The sequence below is a fragment of the Phyllostomus discolor genome, chromosome 12 (genome assembly GCF_004126475.2).
Source record: "Phyllostomus discolor isolate MPI-MPIP mPhyDis1 chromosome 12, mPhyDis1.pri.v3, whole genome shotgun sequence".
In the NCBI taxonomy this organism is placed as follows: domain Eukaryota; kingdom Metazoa; phylum Chordata; class Mammalia; order Chiroptera; family Phyllostomidae; genus Phyllostomus; species Phyllostomus discolor.
Genome location: NC_040914.2, coordinates 39,117,151 through 39,133,687, shown reverse-complemented (window position 1 = coordinate 39,133,687; position 16,537 = coordinate 39,117,151). Strand labels below are relative to the sequence as shown.

Sequence of the window (16,537 nt, the reverse complement as noted above, 5' to 3'; positions counted from 1 at the left end):
AATACAATGTACTTAGCTGTTGGATGGAGCACGGGATTGTGGGTAGACCCTGTAGAGGCTGAGGAAGGAGGGGCCTTGAATATTTGTACTATGCGTTTGTTGGCGTGAGTCTTTGTATAAGATGGTGCTAAAATACATTGTGAGAAAAATTTTCTCTTCAACTAATTCCTCCTTTAAACTTTAGTTTTTTGATCACGAGTCAGGATTTTTACTAAAAATAGTGCTTGGAGGCAAAGGGCTCCTGAACTGCTAAGAAACTAAAATCACGTGTGCTGGAAAAAGGTGGCAGTGAATTCTCATTCTGAGAATTTCTAAGTTAAGTGTTAGAAATACCTAACTCATACGTACCTGGCATATTACCCGTCCTGAGGAATTATATAAATGCCCTGATTCTTATTTAATTAGACTTGGTCGGGCCCTGCTTATTTTTTGAGTGTCTTAGATGGGTCAGTATGCAGTGAAAGCTGAAATGGAAAGCATGAGGGACTTAAACAGCAGGAAATACTTTGTCTTTAGTAGAAGCAAGTGTTCTCTTGCCATTTTATTTAGCTGTAAGTTTATATATATTTAATGATGCGTAAGCAGTGTACCATATAGTTTAATAGCCATTAGTAATGAGGAGGCATTGGTAAACATTAATGTGGTCTAGGATGATATGCCTTATTCTTTTTAAAGATGGCTGCTCATTGTCTCATAAAACTAACAAAACAACCCTCTTGATATTGTTACCTGAATACTCTTAAATTAAAATACGTGTTCTAGCAATGAACATAGTAAATGGAGGACCAAGAAAAAAGATCCATGCATGGTCTGTTAATTTTACAGATGTGGGAAGAATATCCTGATGTTTACGGGGTGAGGCGGTCAAACCGAAGCCGACAAGAACCATCACGATTTAACATTAAGGAGGAGGTAAGGAAAAGAAAAGGTTTACGGGGATGTATTGAAACTCCTGGCCTTACCTCATCCTTTTCGACTCTGGTGTGTATGATGATTAGCAAGACTCAACTTCAGGATGGGAGTTAAGTGGCTAATGATAGCTTTCTCAACCTGGTACCGCAGGGAGAGCCACCTGTCTCTTAAAAAAAGAAACTTCACAGAAAGTGCACGTCATGTGCATGCCTCAGTGCAGTGCTGTGAGCATTACACAGAACCGGCCTCCAGTTTCTGCTTCCTTTCTCTCTACGTTTCTCACAGTGAGAAATTGATTGTAGCAAGATGTTTACATTTTGAAATACCTAATTTCTAAATATCCTAGATTTTTGTTCAATGAGTCACTTGCCTGGTAAACAAATATAACAATGGAAGTAGCTTCAGGTTTATTTCTGAGAAAGGAAGGAGAGTTTGCTTGACATCAGTAATGTCTGTCATCTTCTTTAAATGCAGTTTACTACTTCATTTTCAGTGTGCACTGTAAAATGTTTCACTCCGATAGAACATTTACTCTGATCTAATTGTGAGACATTGGTGATTGTTGAAATTAGTATTGTATATTGGGTTCTGTTGTTTTTAGAGATGCGGACCTTTTTCAGTTTGTGTGATATTTTTGTGGATTCTTAACCCTATACTAGCTTTATAGATTACATTTTAAAGAGATGCTTTTTTATTTCTCGGTGAAATGTCCCCTCTCGTTGCCCTTCTTAACTATATAACATCCTTCTGCTGAAAGCTAAATGTTAATAACCAAAGGTTAGTGAATTGGGGGTGGGTTTTTACTTTAAAAATCTGTTTGACTGTAAATCTGCATTGCATTTATGGCGTTTTATTTTGAGTGGCCCGAGCTGGTTTGCCTTAGCATTCTTTCTTCCGTAGCATCTAGGACTAGGTTCCTGAGCCGCACTTGTTACAACCAACCATGTAGTTGTGTAAATGTTTTTCTCTCTCGCATATAAATGAACATGCTCTCCATAGGGCACAAGACTGAGAGCAATAGGGAGGGGTAGTTTGCCATTTTGCTTGCTTTTGGAGGAAAAGAGCTGTTCAAAGATGTCTCTGACCGTATACTTCCCTTGGCCAAGAGCTGCCAGCAGAGCCTGGTCGCTTCATGACTGAACAAGCTCTTCAGTGAGTCTAAAATGAAGAAGATCAGTGGTCACCACCTCCAGTGCATGCTGGATGTGGCATTTTTGTATGGCATTGTAGATCTGCAGTACCTAGCATGGTTGCCCTAGACATGTGACTTTTTAGATGGATTAAAATCGACTAAAATGAAAAATTCCATTCCTTAGTCACCCTAGCCACATTTCAGGGCCACAGGAATGACATGTGACTGCTGGCTATGATATTTGAGACGGACAGCGCAGACACAGAGCATTGCCGTCGCCCCAGAACATTTCACTGCACTGTGCTCGTAGAGGAGGCAGGCTGAGAGAAATGTTTCCTGGCATTAGTAATGACACAAACCAGCTTCCAAAGCAAAAGGAGAGGGAGCACCATTACACAGATGCTGAGGTTTCTCTGTCTGAAAGCTCCTGCTGAATGACGTTGTACTAGGTGGACTGTTGAACCAGGGCTAGTGTTGACCCTAACAACTGTGAACTAAAGTCTGTACTCATTCTTTTCCCCTCACACACTGAAGGCCAGTAGCGGGTCTGAGAGTGGGAGCCCAAAGAGAAGAGGCCAGAGGCAGCTGAAAAAACAGTAAGTCTTTCCTGGGGGATATGACGAAACCTAGTAGTTTGTAACATGTTGGCATTTCTGGGAACGCTTGGTTGTGCCCTCACCGTACCCCGGGTCCTAGAGTCCACTTCCCTATCTTACCATCCTGAGTTGCTGTCCAACCATCCTGGGTCACTGTCCAGCTTGCCCTGCTGTGGCAGCAGCATTCAGAGCCCAAGATGCTCAGGTGTCCACATGTGTGAGTCAGTATTTCACATGTGCTTCGGCTCCTGCTTGGGGGCAGACCCCAGCTTACTCCATCTGGTTGGCCCCATTAGCCCAATTATTACTATTTTTTCATAAAAATGTACACAAATACCAGATATATACATATTTCGTATTCTATTCTAGTCAAACATGGAACAAATTTAGGTTTTCTGGTTTTCATTTCCACTTGTTTTTTGTGTTGGCAAAATTGTATTGGTTGGAGACACCCATTTTAATACGAAAATTCACCTTGTTTCCATGTAATTCTAATATTACAGTTCATAAGCCAGGACATTTTAATTCTTGGACTTTGAAATTCTTTTATAACATTATAATTCATTATTTCAACATTTATTTTAATAATTCTATTTATGGTGAAAATGTATTTAATTTTTTTTGAGAAATAGTTTTAAAAATCCCTTTTGGAGTAGTTGTGGGGATGCCTTTGAAAGTCTGGATTCTGTAGCCCATCTCCTCAGAAGAATGTATAGCGTCATTTCAAAGAAGAAAGAAAGAAAAAAATGTGGATACTCAAAAAAAAAAAACTTCGCACACAGACTTAGGGGCTACTCCTGGTAAACTGAGAGAAGTTCTCAGAGCCCTAGTAAGAGCCCCAGTTATATTCTCTGTTCTGAAATATCAGTAATCTTAAGTATTTGGCCTAAGGCAAAGTGATTTGAGTTTTCAAAATCTATTTCCTCATTTCCAAAGTGGAGTACTGCCTGTTCTGCTGACCTAACAGGAATATCAGAAAGTATGCTGAGTCTGGTGTTTAATGGTGGCGACCTGCTCCCAGAACACGCAGTTTTCCTTTCTGTTCTAAATATTTAGAGTTGGAAAAATGATAGCTGTAGGCGAGCCTGCTCTTCTTGGTATCTTGAAAGGCTGTTTTTCTACCTCCGTTGCATGGCCTACTGAGGAGATGCTATTCTCAGCTTACCAGGAAGGCTAAGTGGCCTCTGGGAGCCTTGAGAAGTGCATGACTGTGCTCTTTCCTCCACCTCTTACTGCGTCCTGCTGGGCTCTCGACTGGGATCTGGGGGTGCTGCGCTTGAAATCCTCTGCTGCCCATCTTTATGGCCTCATCCAGGTGTGCAGAAGCCTGCACTTTCTCAGCCCTTGGCCAGGTCATCGGGCTTTTCCCTTTTGGACCGGCTCCTGCATTTATTTTCCCTCTCCTGTCAATCCTGAGAGCTGTCCACGCTGGCAGCTTTCAGAGGCTTTCATGGACCTCTCTTTCCCTAGAGTAGAACCCCTTTGTTCTTGTACAGGGGTGTGTGTCTTCTGTCACACTGCTTCCATGGTCTGAGGCTCCCTAGGAACTCACTGGGAGCTTGTGTGTTTGGGCACTGAGCTAGCCTTGCTTCCAGCCAGCCTCTGGGTAGCTGGACTTGGGGGAGCGCCTCTGCTGTGTGAGCTTAACTAGTAAGATTACTTGGAGGAGGTCCCATAGCCAGCTGCTAAGACTCAGGTTGGGAGGCACGGAGCTAAAGGCGCCCTCTGTGATCGCAGCAAGCGGGACCAAACCCAACCTGTGCGCACGTGAGTTTGAGATGTGAGAAAGACTCACTCGGGAGGAGGGGGAATTTCAAAATGTCAGCACAGGGAAGTGGTGTTCTGAAACCCTGCAGACTACTGCAGATTTTAAAGATTTTTAGAAGGAGCAATTTTCTGTAACTTTTTTAGGGGGGAATTCCAATTTTCTAAAAGTTGCAAGAATAGAAGCACGAAGAATGTTTGTGTGCTTTAACCAGTGTTTACCATTGGTTATCATTTTTGCCCCATTTTCTTTATTGTGGCTGTTCATTTTATATATACCCACACATAGGATTTCTTCTGGCTAGTTGAAGACATACATGTATCCATCATGGGGCCTTTTTACCCCGAAACACCTAAGTGTGTGTATCCTGAGAATGAAGGAGATTCTCTTTCACACGCCCAGTGCAGTTTTGTCATGAGTAGATTCAGCACTGCTGACATACTTCTGTCCAGTTCATATTCCCGTGTCTGCCCGCTGACATGATGGCTTCCCTGGCATTTTCCCACCTCCACTGCAGGAGCCAGTCTGGGGTCAGATACTGTCTCGGTTGTCAGGTCTCTTCACCCTAGAGCATGTTCACGGGCTCTCATTGCTTTTACCACATTGACATTTTTAACGAGTACAGCCTTCCAGGGGCCTACCTCCCCAAAGTCATAATGTGAATTAGCATTTTGAGAGCTGAAAGTACACGGCATAATGTTCCTGCACCACATAGCTGCAGGGTTGGGAGGCAGTCTCTCGCCACTAACCGATCACTCTTCTCGCCGCACGTACAAAGTAACATGATCATTGCTGACCTTTACTTTTTCCCCTGGTTTTGAAAATCAAAACAAAATTTAAAATAATTCAGTCAATGTCAAACACACACGTATACAAAATCCATTAGGCCTCCGATTGTTCAGATCCCTCAGCATGTGTAAGCCTGGCTGTAGTTTTCCTTGATTCTTTGGTTTTCAGGGTTGAGAATTACAGGGCCAGAGCTTGGACACGTGGCCAAACCACTTGTTTTCACGGGGCTTTAGTTTCCTTCTCTAGGAGGAGGCATTTGCTGAGTTTTTGTACATTCTCGTTTGGGGAGGTTCTCGGTCCTCCTGTTGTCTGAAAGTCCGTACATCCGCAGGGGAACTGGCAAGCTCCAGCCACAGCGTCCCTTCTCCCAGCGTCTCCACCCTGTTAGCCACCTGAAGGGAGGACGTCGGCCCTCACTGAGGTTCTCAGTACCCGGCGGGGTTACATGTATCTCCACTAATACTTAAGGGAGGATCTTTCTCATTGGACCTGCCATCCCTTAGTCTCAGTTGTTCGTGTTCTCTCAAGCCTGTCTCCTCCGCAGCTGACTGCCTGAGCCCCTCCTGCAGCGCTGGCTGTGCGGGACTCGGTCCCGGGGCACTGCGCTTCGTGTGCCAGTCTCCCCGCTGCTGCAGACATCTTCTGGCTTCCTTGCTGGCCATCACTTCTGTTTGGATTCTTCAGCAGACACGTCTTGTCTAGGCTCTGGGGAAAGAGAATAAGCTAGGTGCCCAGAGTGTCGTTAGGCATAAGGAGGTCGTTGTTTTAGAGAGACTGAAGGATTAGGCAGTGCTAACAGGCCTTACTGTCTTAACCTGTGTGCATCCCTAACACTTCCAAAAGCACCCTACCCGTCTGACGGATAGGCTGACAGGGCTCACTCTTTAATTATTTCTTCACTTAACAAGCGAGTGTCTCTCTTTGCCTGCCTTTGACCTGTGCTCTGGTACAAAGATGAACAAACACGGCCCTGCTCACAGGGACTGAGCTACTATTAGGGACATGGATGTGAAACGGGGTCACTAGAACCTAAGTAATGGACATAAAGTGTTTCACTGCCTTTTCATGGAAAGCTTGAAAAAAACTTTTTTCCCTAAAGTCTCTACAAATTCAGGTGTAGGGTGGCTCCTGCACCCGTTTGGAAGGTTCTCAGGCTCCCCAGAGCAGCCACCTTCTTGCAACAAGCTTCCACTATTACTTTGACCTGTTCTCCTGTGAAGAAGGCTGGTTTGACTTTGCAGGTGTGCAGTTCTGCAAACAGGTGTCTTGAGCATAACCATTTCCTGCACAAAGACCAAGAGGCCCTGTGGTGATTGTTTTATTTGCAGAGAAACACCAAGATACTTGCCTTTTGTTTTATTTTATTTTTTTTAGATTTCATGCCCACTAGCTATTATTATATGTTCCTCCTTCCCCACAGATGAGAAATGCGCTCAGTCCCTGTGGTACCTTATTGGGTTTTCCAGCAAACTTCAAACGCCAGGGGACTGAGACACCTGTAGGGTATGGCCCTTTCACACCTTCTGAGATCTCAAGGAGTAAAGGAACACCTTCCTAGAAACTACAAAAAACTACATGTTTGGCTCAATACATAACTGAGATGGTAGGTGGTAGGTTTACCATTAAAAAGTAATTTTAGGGATGATTTCCTCAAATGTATTCTGTTAAAACATCTAGCATGAGAGATCTCAAAGAGGTCCCTAACTGTATCAGCATCATCTGTGAATTTGTTAAAATTAAAAATTTAGGCTTCACATTAGACCAACTGAATCAGAAACTGGCTGTGGCCCCAGAAATCTGTTTTAATAAGCCCTTTAGGTGGCTCCGATTGATGCTAAAATCTAAGAAGAACTGATTGAGTATATGTTATAGCTCCAATCTGGTCACCGATAGTAATCAAAACAATATGAGATTTAGTGGCACTTTTTTCCAGAATAAATAGTTTAAAACATACATTCTTAGTTTCCATTTTCATTTATTTTGTTACAAGAGAGAAAAGAGGAATAGATATTACATAGTCCACGAAAGAACAGAACCAAAATGTCAATGGAGCTAGAAGAAATCTCTTTAGCATAAAACTAAAATACACATGTTCTGTCTTTTGGATAATTAAATCAACATTAGCGTTGTTAGATTCTACAACTAAATAACCCAGAAGAATTCTTTTGGAAAAAAATTATTCTGCTTTGCTTTGATCACAGAGAAAAATGGAAACGGGAGCCTTCAGAAGATGAACAGGAACAAGGCACCAGTGCAGAGAGTGAACCAGAGCAAATAAAAGTGAAAGCCAGGAGGCCTGTGCCCAGAAGGTGCAATGTTCGCTTGACCATCTCTGCTTCTGGTGGAACCCAGTTTGCGTTAGGTGCAGACGGCGCAGTGCTAGCAGGGGAGCCTTGGTTGGTGGAATGCAGTGTGTTAATGGCCCTGGGTTCGGACTGTCTGTGGTTCACTTCTTGCCAGCCTGCATTGTTAGCAAGTGCCTGGATGACGGAGCTGCTTGTGTTGACTGTGGGGGTGTGCACGGTGTGTAGCTCAGAGTGACTTACTGTTTCTCACTCCATGGAGGATTCGGTCTGAGGGAAGAATGTATCTTCCAAAAAGCGCTCCCTGTGCGTTTGACCACCGTACAGGTTCTTTTTGAGGGAACTAATTGTAAAGTTTAAAATGTGTATTGCCTAGTTGAAAGCCTACTTCACTGTTTATTACCTTGTTCGTATAGTCTGTGTAATACTAAACAGAGAATCTACTTGTGCAGGAAAGGAAGTAGGCCGAGGCAGCAGGGTACTGGTGATTTTTGATCAGAGGACAACATAAAGTGCTGGTGTGGGGAAGGCGGGCAGGGGGTAGAGAGACCCCAGGAGAGTTGACCCCCTTGTAGTAGGGAGTAGGGTGCTGTTGGCGAGTGCTTGCCTTTGGGCCAGATCCCACTCACCACCTTGCTTTGTGCGGCCTGCCAGCTAAGCATCACTTTTACAGGGGGACAGTCACAAGTGTGATGGTCGGGAACACTCAGTTTGAATCCCAATTAAGTGAAGTACTGCTTTTTCAGAAAGAATGATATTCTCATTAGTAGATATGTATCACACACAAGAAAAACTCTATTATTTTATTTTGAATTTTGTCACTATAAAACATGTGAACATTTATTTTCTCTCACTACATAAGTAGCTGTGTAGTAGCTTCAGTTTTGCCTTTTGTCTGGGAAAGCAGAATATCTTGACCTTCCTGGCTATTCTGTTTCTGTTTACAGGAAGTGTCTGCTGACCCCTGGCTTAGGGCGTCATACCTGTCCCCCCACCCCCAGGGGAATCAGCAGCTGAGTTTAGTCTCCTTCCACCTGGGTTTGAGCACTCGGGAATGGGTCAGCTTTTCAGTTCTGTCTTCCAGATGTTCCCCGTCATTTACTGAGCCCTTAACCTTGACTCCCCTGTGTAGCGTTGGTTTGGTAGGTCCCACAGAAACAGATCTATGCGATTGGGAGTTTTTGTCTCCCTTTTCTTTGGTCACCTTCTTACCACTGATACAGTAGTAATTTGGGGATTTCGTGTGTGAGCTCCTTCGTTATGGCCCCCGGTCCTGGCTGTGCACGGGCGTCACCGGAAGGCTGTGTCCTCGGTCTGTTCATTGGTCTGTGGCAGGGCAGTCTCCCCGGTAGCCTTCCAGATACATTTTATGCATAAAAATATATGCGTAGTTATTTCTTATCCTTCCTTTATACAGATTGTGCATCCTGTGCCCCTTGTGTATTTTTCTTTCATTACCTTGGAAATCTTTCTATATCAGTACATGGAAACACTCCTTTCATTTCCTTTTTTTATGGCTCCATAGTATCCTATTTATTGAACTAGTTCCCAGTTGATGAACACTTAAGAGTTTTTCTAATCTTTTGTTATTGCAAACAATACTCCAGCGAATACTTTTAATATGCCTGTACTGGTGTGTATCTGTACGATGAGTCCCCAGAAGTGAAATTTGTGTATGTGTATGTCAGGTGACCCCGAGGAGCAGTGGGGAACCATTGCCTGAGAACCCACTGAATCTCTTATCAGTGATTGAAGACTGTTAGCACGAGAATCACTTTCATGTTGAAAATGCAGATTTCTAGTGAATTAGAATCTCAGAGAATGGGACCCAGGAATATAATTTCTATCTTGGCCCTGATTAATCCTACATGTGTACCCCTGATCTGGGAAATACAATTATGCAGATTTGAAGTAAACAAATGATAGTAAAAGCAGCCATTTTTTTTTCTCTTCTCATTTTAGAACAGTGCCGAAACCTCGTGTTAAAAAGCAACCTAAAGCTCAGCGTGGAAAGAAAAAAAAACAAGAGTCTTCTGATGATGATGATGAAGACGATGAAGCTCCAAAAAGGCAGACTCGTCGCAGAGCGGCTAAAAATGTTAGGTAGGTTATACCCCAGAAGGTTTTCGGTAGTGTGAGGGCGATAGTTTACTTGGCTTGCACTTGGTTTGAAGCCCAGGATTGTGTATCTGTTAAGCAAAAATAATGACCTATGTCCTGCATAGGCGTTTGGAAATCTGCTGTGTGTTCTTGCAGAAGAGGGGTGTTGGCCAATGGGAATGTGGAAAGAGTAGCAATGGCTCATTGCAGGCCTTCATTACTGTAAACAGAGCTGCTTTAAGTTCATATTCTGTCGAGGTATCTTCGTTTCATCACATCCTTTTTTTTAGGAAAAGATGTTTGGGTTGTATTCTTGCTTCTGATTTGCTCTGGGGATCAGATAAATTTTTCTGAAGTTCGGCTTATATATAGTATTTGGGTTTATCAAGCTTACTTAATAGGGTATGAAGCATTAATAGAAATTGAAATAAAGGAATAGATTCATGCAAACAGTATTTTATGTTACATGAATTAAAGGGCATTTAATTTTTATTTAGAAAATACGCAGTTTTCTTAATCTACTTAGAGGTGTTGAGACTGAGTCCTGGAGATATTAGTACCCTGCCCAGCGTGTCCAGTGAGGGATCCCAGAGCCAGGACTGGACGCTGAGTTTGCTAATGCAGAACTTTCTCCTCCCACAGCTGCCCTGAGTCCAGGACTGTGCTTTTCTCTTGTGTGACTCCCACGCCACCTGTTGTTAATATGTGGTGGAGGGTAATGTTTGAGCATTTTATTAAAAGGAAGTATGTTTGGTGAAGGTCCTAACAGTTTGAAGATACTTAAATTTCATATCCTGGTTATTGGGAGACAAAACACAGGGTTAAAACATTTAATCTTAGAAATGTTGCTTGTCTTTTGCCCAGGAGTAGTGTTTTTTGAAAATTTGTTATACATTTTCATTGTAATTGTTTTCTTGTTATATAGTAATGATCTCACTAAAAAAGAACACATAGGCATGTCCTTAAAGTTTTTTATATCTTGCTTACACAAATCAGTGTAAATGTAGTCTGTTTTTATTTTGAAACATGAATTAGCCTTCCTGTAGTTATCCATGAACGTGCATTAATACACAAAAGTGAACTTGGAGCCTACTTTATATGTGGCCGATCTGTACGACAGCGTATTGGAGGCAACGTGGTATGGTTCCTTTTTCTGAGGACGTTATGTATGGCAGTGTTCAATTCTGAAGAGAGAGTTTCCCACTCACTCAGCATTGTCCCTCCTGCAGTTATAAAGAAGATGATGACTTTGAGACTGACTCCGACGACCTCATTGAAATGACTGGCGAAGGAGTGGATGACCAGCAGGATAATAGTGAAACCATCGAAAAGGTCTTAGATTCACGGCTGGGCAAGAAAGGAGGTGTGTGCCTTTGGGAAGCAAAATACTTCTCTAAGCTGCTTAGTGAGGCCCAAATGTTACACGTTTCAACTCTGAAGTGATGCATTTCACTCAGTCCGTGCCTGTATTGGTTGTGAAATGGGGAAGTTTTTCTGGCCCCGTCTTCATGTCTCAGAGCTGAGACCAGGGGGATGTGTTTTATATTTTTGAGACTTGAAGCTAGTAAAGATGTGTTACTGCCTTAAACAGCAGTGATGCAGCGGAGCTTCTTGCTCATTAACATTAAGCAAATATGTCTTTACTTGTTTCTGAATCTTGTGAAAAGTATGCAGTAGATTAAATGCATATTTGGACAATAGTGAAGATTTTGTATAATCAAATTGAGATATCTCATAACTTAGTTTCTTTAAAGTAATCTTTCAATATAGGAAATACCAAGATAACACCTAATTCATTTTTCCCTGCCCCCCCCTTTTTTTTTTTTTTTTTTTGAATCCAGTCTTACTTGAGGTTAGTAGAGTTAACAGAGAACTTTGGGTAATTGGTGGAGAGATATTTATTTTCTTGCCTTATTTTTAATATTCCTGGAGGTCCGGATTTGCTTTCTGAGTTAGTAGGTACCAAAATGAACAGATGTTTTTGTTCCATTTTTATTGTGTTTGGGCACAAGGATTTTTTTTTAATTTCACCAGCAGATTGGAATACATTTTAAAGTATAAAAATTGGATTTTCATTTTGAAAATATTTGAAATTACTGACCTTGTTTATTCTATATTTGTGAAATTCTGCTTCTTTCAAGTTGAAAGATTTTTGTGCTTTATCCAAAAAGAGACTCTATGGACAGTTGTGCTCATGGGAACTTTTCAGTGTCTGGTTTCACATACTTCTTAAGGTTTGTTGAAACTGAATCCTTTTGCAGCCACTGGAGCATCTACTACTGTGTATACAGTTGAAGCTAACGGAGACCCAAGTGGTGACTTCGACCCGGAAAAGGAGGAAGGCGAAGTCCAGTACCTCATCAAGTGGAAGGGTTGGTCTTACATCCACAGCACGTGGGAGAGTGAAGAGTCCTTGCAGCAGCAGAAAGTGAAGGGCCTGAAAAAACTCGAGAACTTCAAGAAGAAAGAGGATGAAATCAAGCAATGGTACATTTCCCATCATGGATTAAGGAAATACATTTGCAGCCTGAGGGACAGGAAGCGTCCATATACCTTGTCATCCTACCTGCCAGTGTAACGTGATCAGGTTATTCTGTGTTAGGAATAGAGACAGATGAGTTCTAATTTCTCTTTTATTATAGTACAAAATATGCTACTTCACTAAGTCACATATTTTTCCTCTGAGCAAAATACAAAAATATCCCTAAAATAAGAGTAGCTTATAAAGCATAGAAATTTAAAATTCTTAGGAGTACAGTATTATCTAATTTCAGGTGGCTGCTGCTGTCCTTTTAAAGACCTTTGCTGCTAAGGATAGTTTTCAAAAAAAGTCATATTCAGTCACTCCTAAAGCCCACTATATATTAAAAAAGGTATATTTTAAATCTGGAAGACAGTTATATTGTTTCAGTCTGTTTAGATACATGAGTTTATCCTGTGAAATTACATGAATGTGTAATTCATGTAGTTATTAATAACAAAGTAGTTATTTTTAGGTCTCTTTGGAAATAGGCTACATCAGAGAGGGGTCTGAGTTGGTTGGTGTTTTCTAAAAGTATATGTTTTTTGTAAAATCTCTGGCCTAGTTAGAGTACTGAAGGGGCAGGTGGAAGTGAGGACAAGATTCCCTTCCTGTCTCTGACTTTGCTTTGATAAGTGTGTACAGATACCCCACATTTAACGAGGGTGTGCTTTTTCTGTCTTCTGTCCAGGTTGGGGAAAGTTTCTCCTGAAGATGTGGAATATTTCAACTGCCAACAAGAGCTAGCCTCAGAGTTGAACAAACAGTATCAGATAGTAGAAAGAGTAATAGGTAAGAACACAGAAACTTACCTTAGCAGTGTGTGAGCTCCACGAATAATGGGAATGATGTAAATTAAAAAAACGCTTTTTTTATAGGTTTAATTTTGGGAATAGATGCCTAGATTTACTTAGAAGGAAAAGCAAACAAGATGTGCTGATAAATTTGGAGGTGAGGGAATGACAGAAAGAGGTGTCAGGGGTGATGCCAAGGTATTTGACCTGAGTAAACAGGAGAATAGAGGTACCACTTACCGAACTGGAAGAGCTAATGTCATGGGTAGAAAATGAGTCTGGTTTGATGAACAACTTAGTCACCAAATGGGGAGAGTATTGTGAAGGCTGTAGCATGTGTGGGTCTTAGAACTCTTAGTCTGAGCTGGAAATTCACATGTGGGAATGCATCAGTACATAGATCGTATTTAAAGCCTGAGGTTTAAAGAGATCATCAGAAATAGTTCACATGTTGAGAATAGGAAGTCTGAGATCATTTGGCTTTTGGAAGTTAGAAAGAAACCAGCAGAAGGACTCTGAGAACAGACAGCCAGTGAGCTAGGAGAGCTGGGAGGGTGGGAGACTGAAAGGCAAGTGATCCACGTGGTTCAGGGAGGTGGAAATGCTGCTGGTCCACACGGTCCGACTGGGACTGGATCCTTGTGTCTCGCGAGAGGTAGGGCACTGGTGGCAGGTCCTGGAGTGGTGGGGATGCAGGCCTGCCTGGGGCAGCTCCCGGGAGAAGGAGCGGCGGACAGGGAGTGAAAACAGCTCTCCTTGGGCATTGTGTTGTCAAGAGCCACAGAGAACAGGGCAATGTGGACCTGAGAGTTTTTTTTTTTCTTTTTAAGATGGGAACCTATATATTTATATTCTTGTTTGTAGGACTTAAAATGTCACTCCTTGATTATAGTGATAACTTTATTATCTTCCATTTGTTTAGCTATGAAGACAAGCAAATCTACACTGGGTCAAACAGATTTTCCTGGTAAGTAATCTTACTTATAAATGTTTAGCATTTACCAACAGCTCATGTTTTGCCACGTGATGTTTCATTCATTATATGTAAAACAGAATGTCACTCCCCTCCTTTAATGGACAGTGGCTGACCTGTGCATTTTTATATGTGAACTAGCTCACAGCCGGAAACCGGCACCTTCGAATGAACCTGAATATCTATGCAAGTGGATGGGACTGCCTTATTCAGAGTGCAGCTGGGAAGACGAAGCCTTGATAGGAAAGAAATTCCAGGGCTGCATTGACAGCTTCCACAGTCGGAACAATTCAAAAACCATTCCAACAAGAGAGTGCAAGGTGTGGTGTTGGCTGGATTTGGTGTTTTTGGGTGTTTTTTAGGGGGAAGATGTATTGATACAAAGGTTCATCAGATCTTGGGGAGATCTTTACTTTGCTGATTTTTGTTTTTCAGGCCCTGAAGCAGAGACCACGCTTTGTGACTTTAAAGAAACAGCCGGCATATTTAGGAGGGGAAAATCTAGAGCTCCGTGATTATCAGCTAGAAGGCCTCAACTGGCTTGCTCATTCCTGGTGCAAGTAGGTAGAAAAAGATGTTCAGAATTGTCTGAATTGCTGCTGGCTTCTTTGTTGTTAGATGCGAAGCATTATTTCTTTCTCGAGTGTATTGTAGAAGTAAGAAAATTAAGACATTGAGAGAATTCCTTTCTGGGGAAGTCCAGTCAGCCTTTCAAATCCAGAGATTCAACCAGTTTTTGAATACAATATTCTAGGGAGAAAAGTTTGTGAGGGAGAGAAAATGAATGTTGATGAAGATTTATCGTTTCCTCCCAGCGGAGTGGAAAGGTGAGAGACATAATGAGGACTCAGGAACACGCTGTATCTGAACAGTACATAACATAGGTGTGTCTGAGATTTATAGAGAAATGGCCTTCTCCTTTTCCCTTCCTTGAATATGTTCTGCTTCGTTCTTTTGTGTGCTTTTTCCCTAAATTACAAATTTAATCTTTTCCTAGTGAATGTCTCGTTTATTCAGTTGAGTTGTCTTTAACTTGTGTATCAGTCCCGTGTTCTCTGCCTCACTGCGTAAACATGGATTATATGTGTGTAAACCTTTAGCAGCCTGATTTTCAAGAAACTTCTAATGTTTGCAACCTGTGTCATACATGTATTCCTAACTTCCTGCTGAATAAGCTATTTTCTATTTTCTGAACATACTTCTCCTGACTCTGGCCATTTCGTCATTTTTTTTCGCCCTTTATCTCTGCACAGTCCTTTTCCTATTGGTGTCCTGCTCAAATCCAGCCCGTGTCCTAAAGCAGGGCTTTCCAAAGTGTGGTCCCAGAAATATACCTGCATCAGAGTATGCAGAAGTGCTTGTTAAAAATGCAGATTCCTGAGCTTTTTCACAGGTACTCTGATTCAGTAGGTGCGGGGGCAGAATTCAGGACCCTACAGCCTACTCCTGCTGTAGACTGCGGTGTATTTAAAACAAGCCGTATGCACAGCAGCACGTAGACCTAGGGGCAGTGTGTGTAGCACTGAACAACGTGGTGGCATGCAGTGGACTGGGTGGGTAATTCGAGCAGACACTCGTGACTGTCAGGCAGTCGGTTCACTGACAGTGGGGCTAGCCAGTCTGCCCTGCTTTCAGTATTGGAAGCCAAGGTCATGTGCTTGAGTCCACCTGCCTTCTCTGTTACAAGGGATAGATGTAGAAGACCAAAGGCAAGGTCAGGAACATGGTCTGAGTAGGCGCTCGCAGTAATCCAAGTCTTGACCATGCTTAGGTCACTCATTGTTCTGTTTGTAGCTTGTCCTTTCTTATGTAGGAGGCTTGACTGCAGGTGAGAGGAAATACAGTTGAGGCTCACTATGAAATGTCTTACTTGGTGACAGTGTGGGGCAGTGGTGTCCTTGCTGTCTGTGCACATACTGTGTGTGTGTGTGTGTGTGTGTGTGTGTGAGAATGAACTAATGATTTTTCTTTTTTCTCCCTGCAGAAGTAACAGTGTAATCCTTGCTGATGAAATGGGCCTAGGAAAGACCATCCAGACCATATCGTTCCTCTCCTACCTGTTCCACCAACACCAGCTGTATGGCCCCTTTCTTATAGTCGTCCCTTTATCCACCCTCACCTCATGGCAGAGGGAGTTTGAGATCTGGGCACCAGAGATTAACGTAGTGGTTTACATAGGTGACCTGATGAGCAGAAATACGGTGTGTAAACCAAAAGAACTGGGATGGAATCTGTGTGATGAATGTGTTTTGGAAATTGACCTGTACCCATTATAGTGTTTAGTAAAATTATGATTCTGACACTGCTGTGCCCCTGATACTGAGAGATAATATGTATCACGAAAATGCAACTTAGATGTTCTTTAAAATACGCTTACTGTATTTAAAGAAAATTCGTGAGGGGGAATCTCTTAGATTGCAGTGTTAATTTTTTCTTCTGTCTTCTGTATTTTCAAGACCACTTTACTTCTGAAGGGTTATAAGAAGGAGTTAATACCTTGTAGAATATTAATATTGTTGCTGTTTGTAATTGAAAAAAAATTTAAAACTTAACAAAAATTAATTAAAATGGTGAGGTTGCGTAACTTATAAGCAGGGGATAAGGGGAAAGGACAAGGAGCCATTCCAAGGTGGCAGAAGGGAGATTTGCCTG

The 16,537-nt window shown here is 42.2% G+C and overlaps 1 protein-coding gene across 1 annotated transcript in view; it reads left to right on the top strand.

Moving 5' to 3' along the window:
• Positions 1-16,537, top strand: part of CHD2 (chromodomain helicase DNA binding protein 2) — an 82,215-nt gene that overhangs the window by 20,090 nt on the left and 45,588 nt on the right. The window contains 11 exon segments of the mRNA XM_028502399.2: positions 826-912; positions 2,579-2,640; positions 7,396-7,503; positions 9,460-9,600; positions 10,827-10,960; positions 11,859-12,084; positions 12,810-12,910; positions 13,835-13,879; positions 14,027-14,205; positions 14,321-14,445; positions 15,870-16,086. Of these exon segments, the coding sequence (XP_028358200.1) occupies positions 826-912; positions 2,579-2,640; positions 7,396-7,503; positions 9,460-9,600; positions 10,827-10,960; positions 11,859-12,084; positions 12,810-12,910; positions 13,835-13,879; positions 14,027-14,205; positions 14,321-14,445; positions 15,870-16,086 (1,425 nt within the window).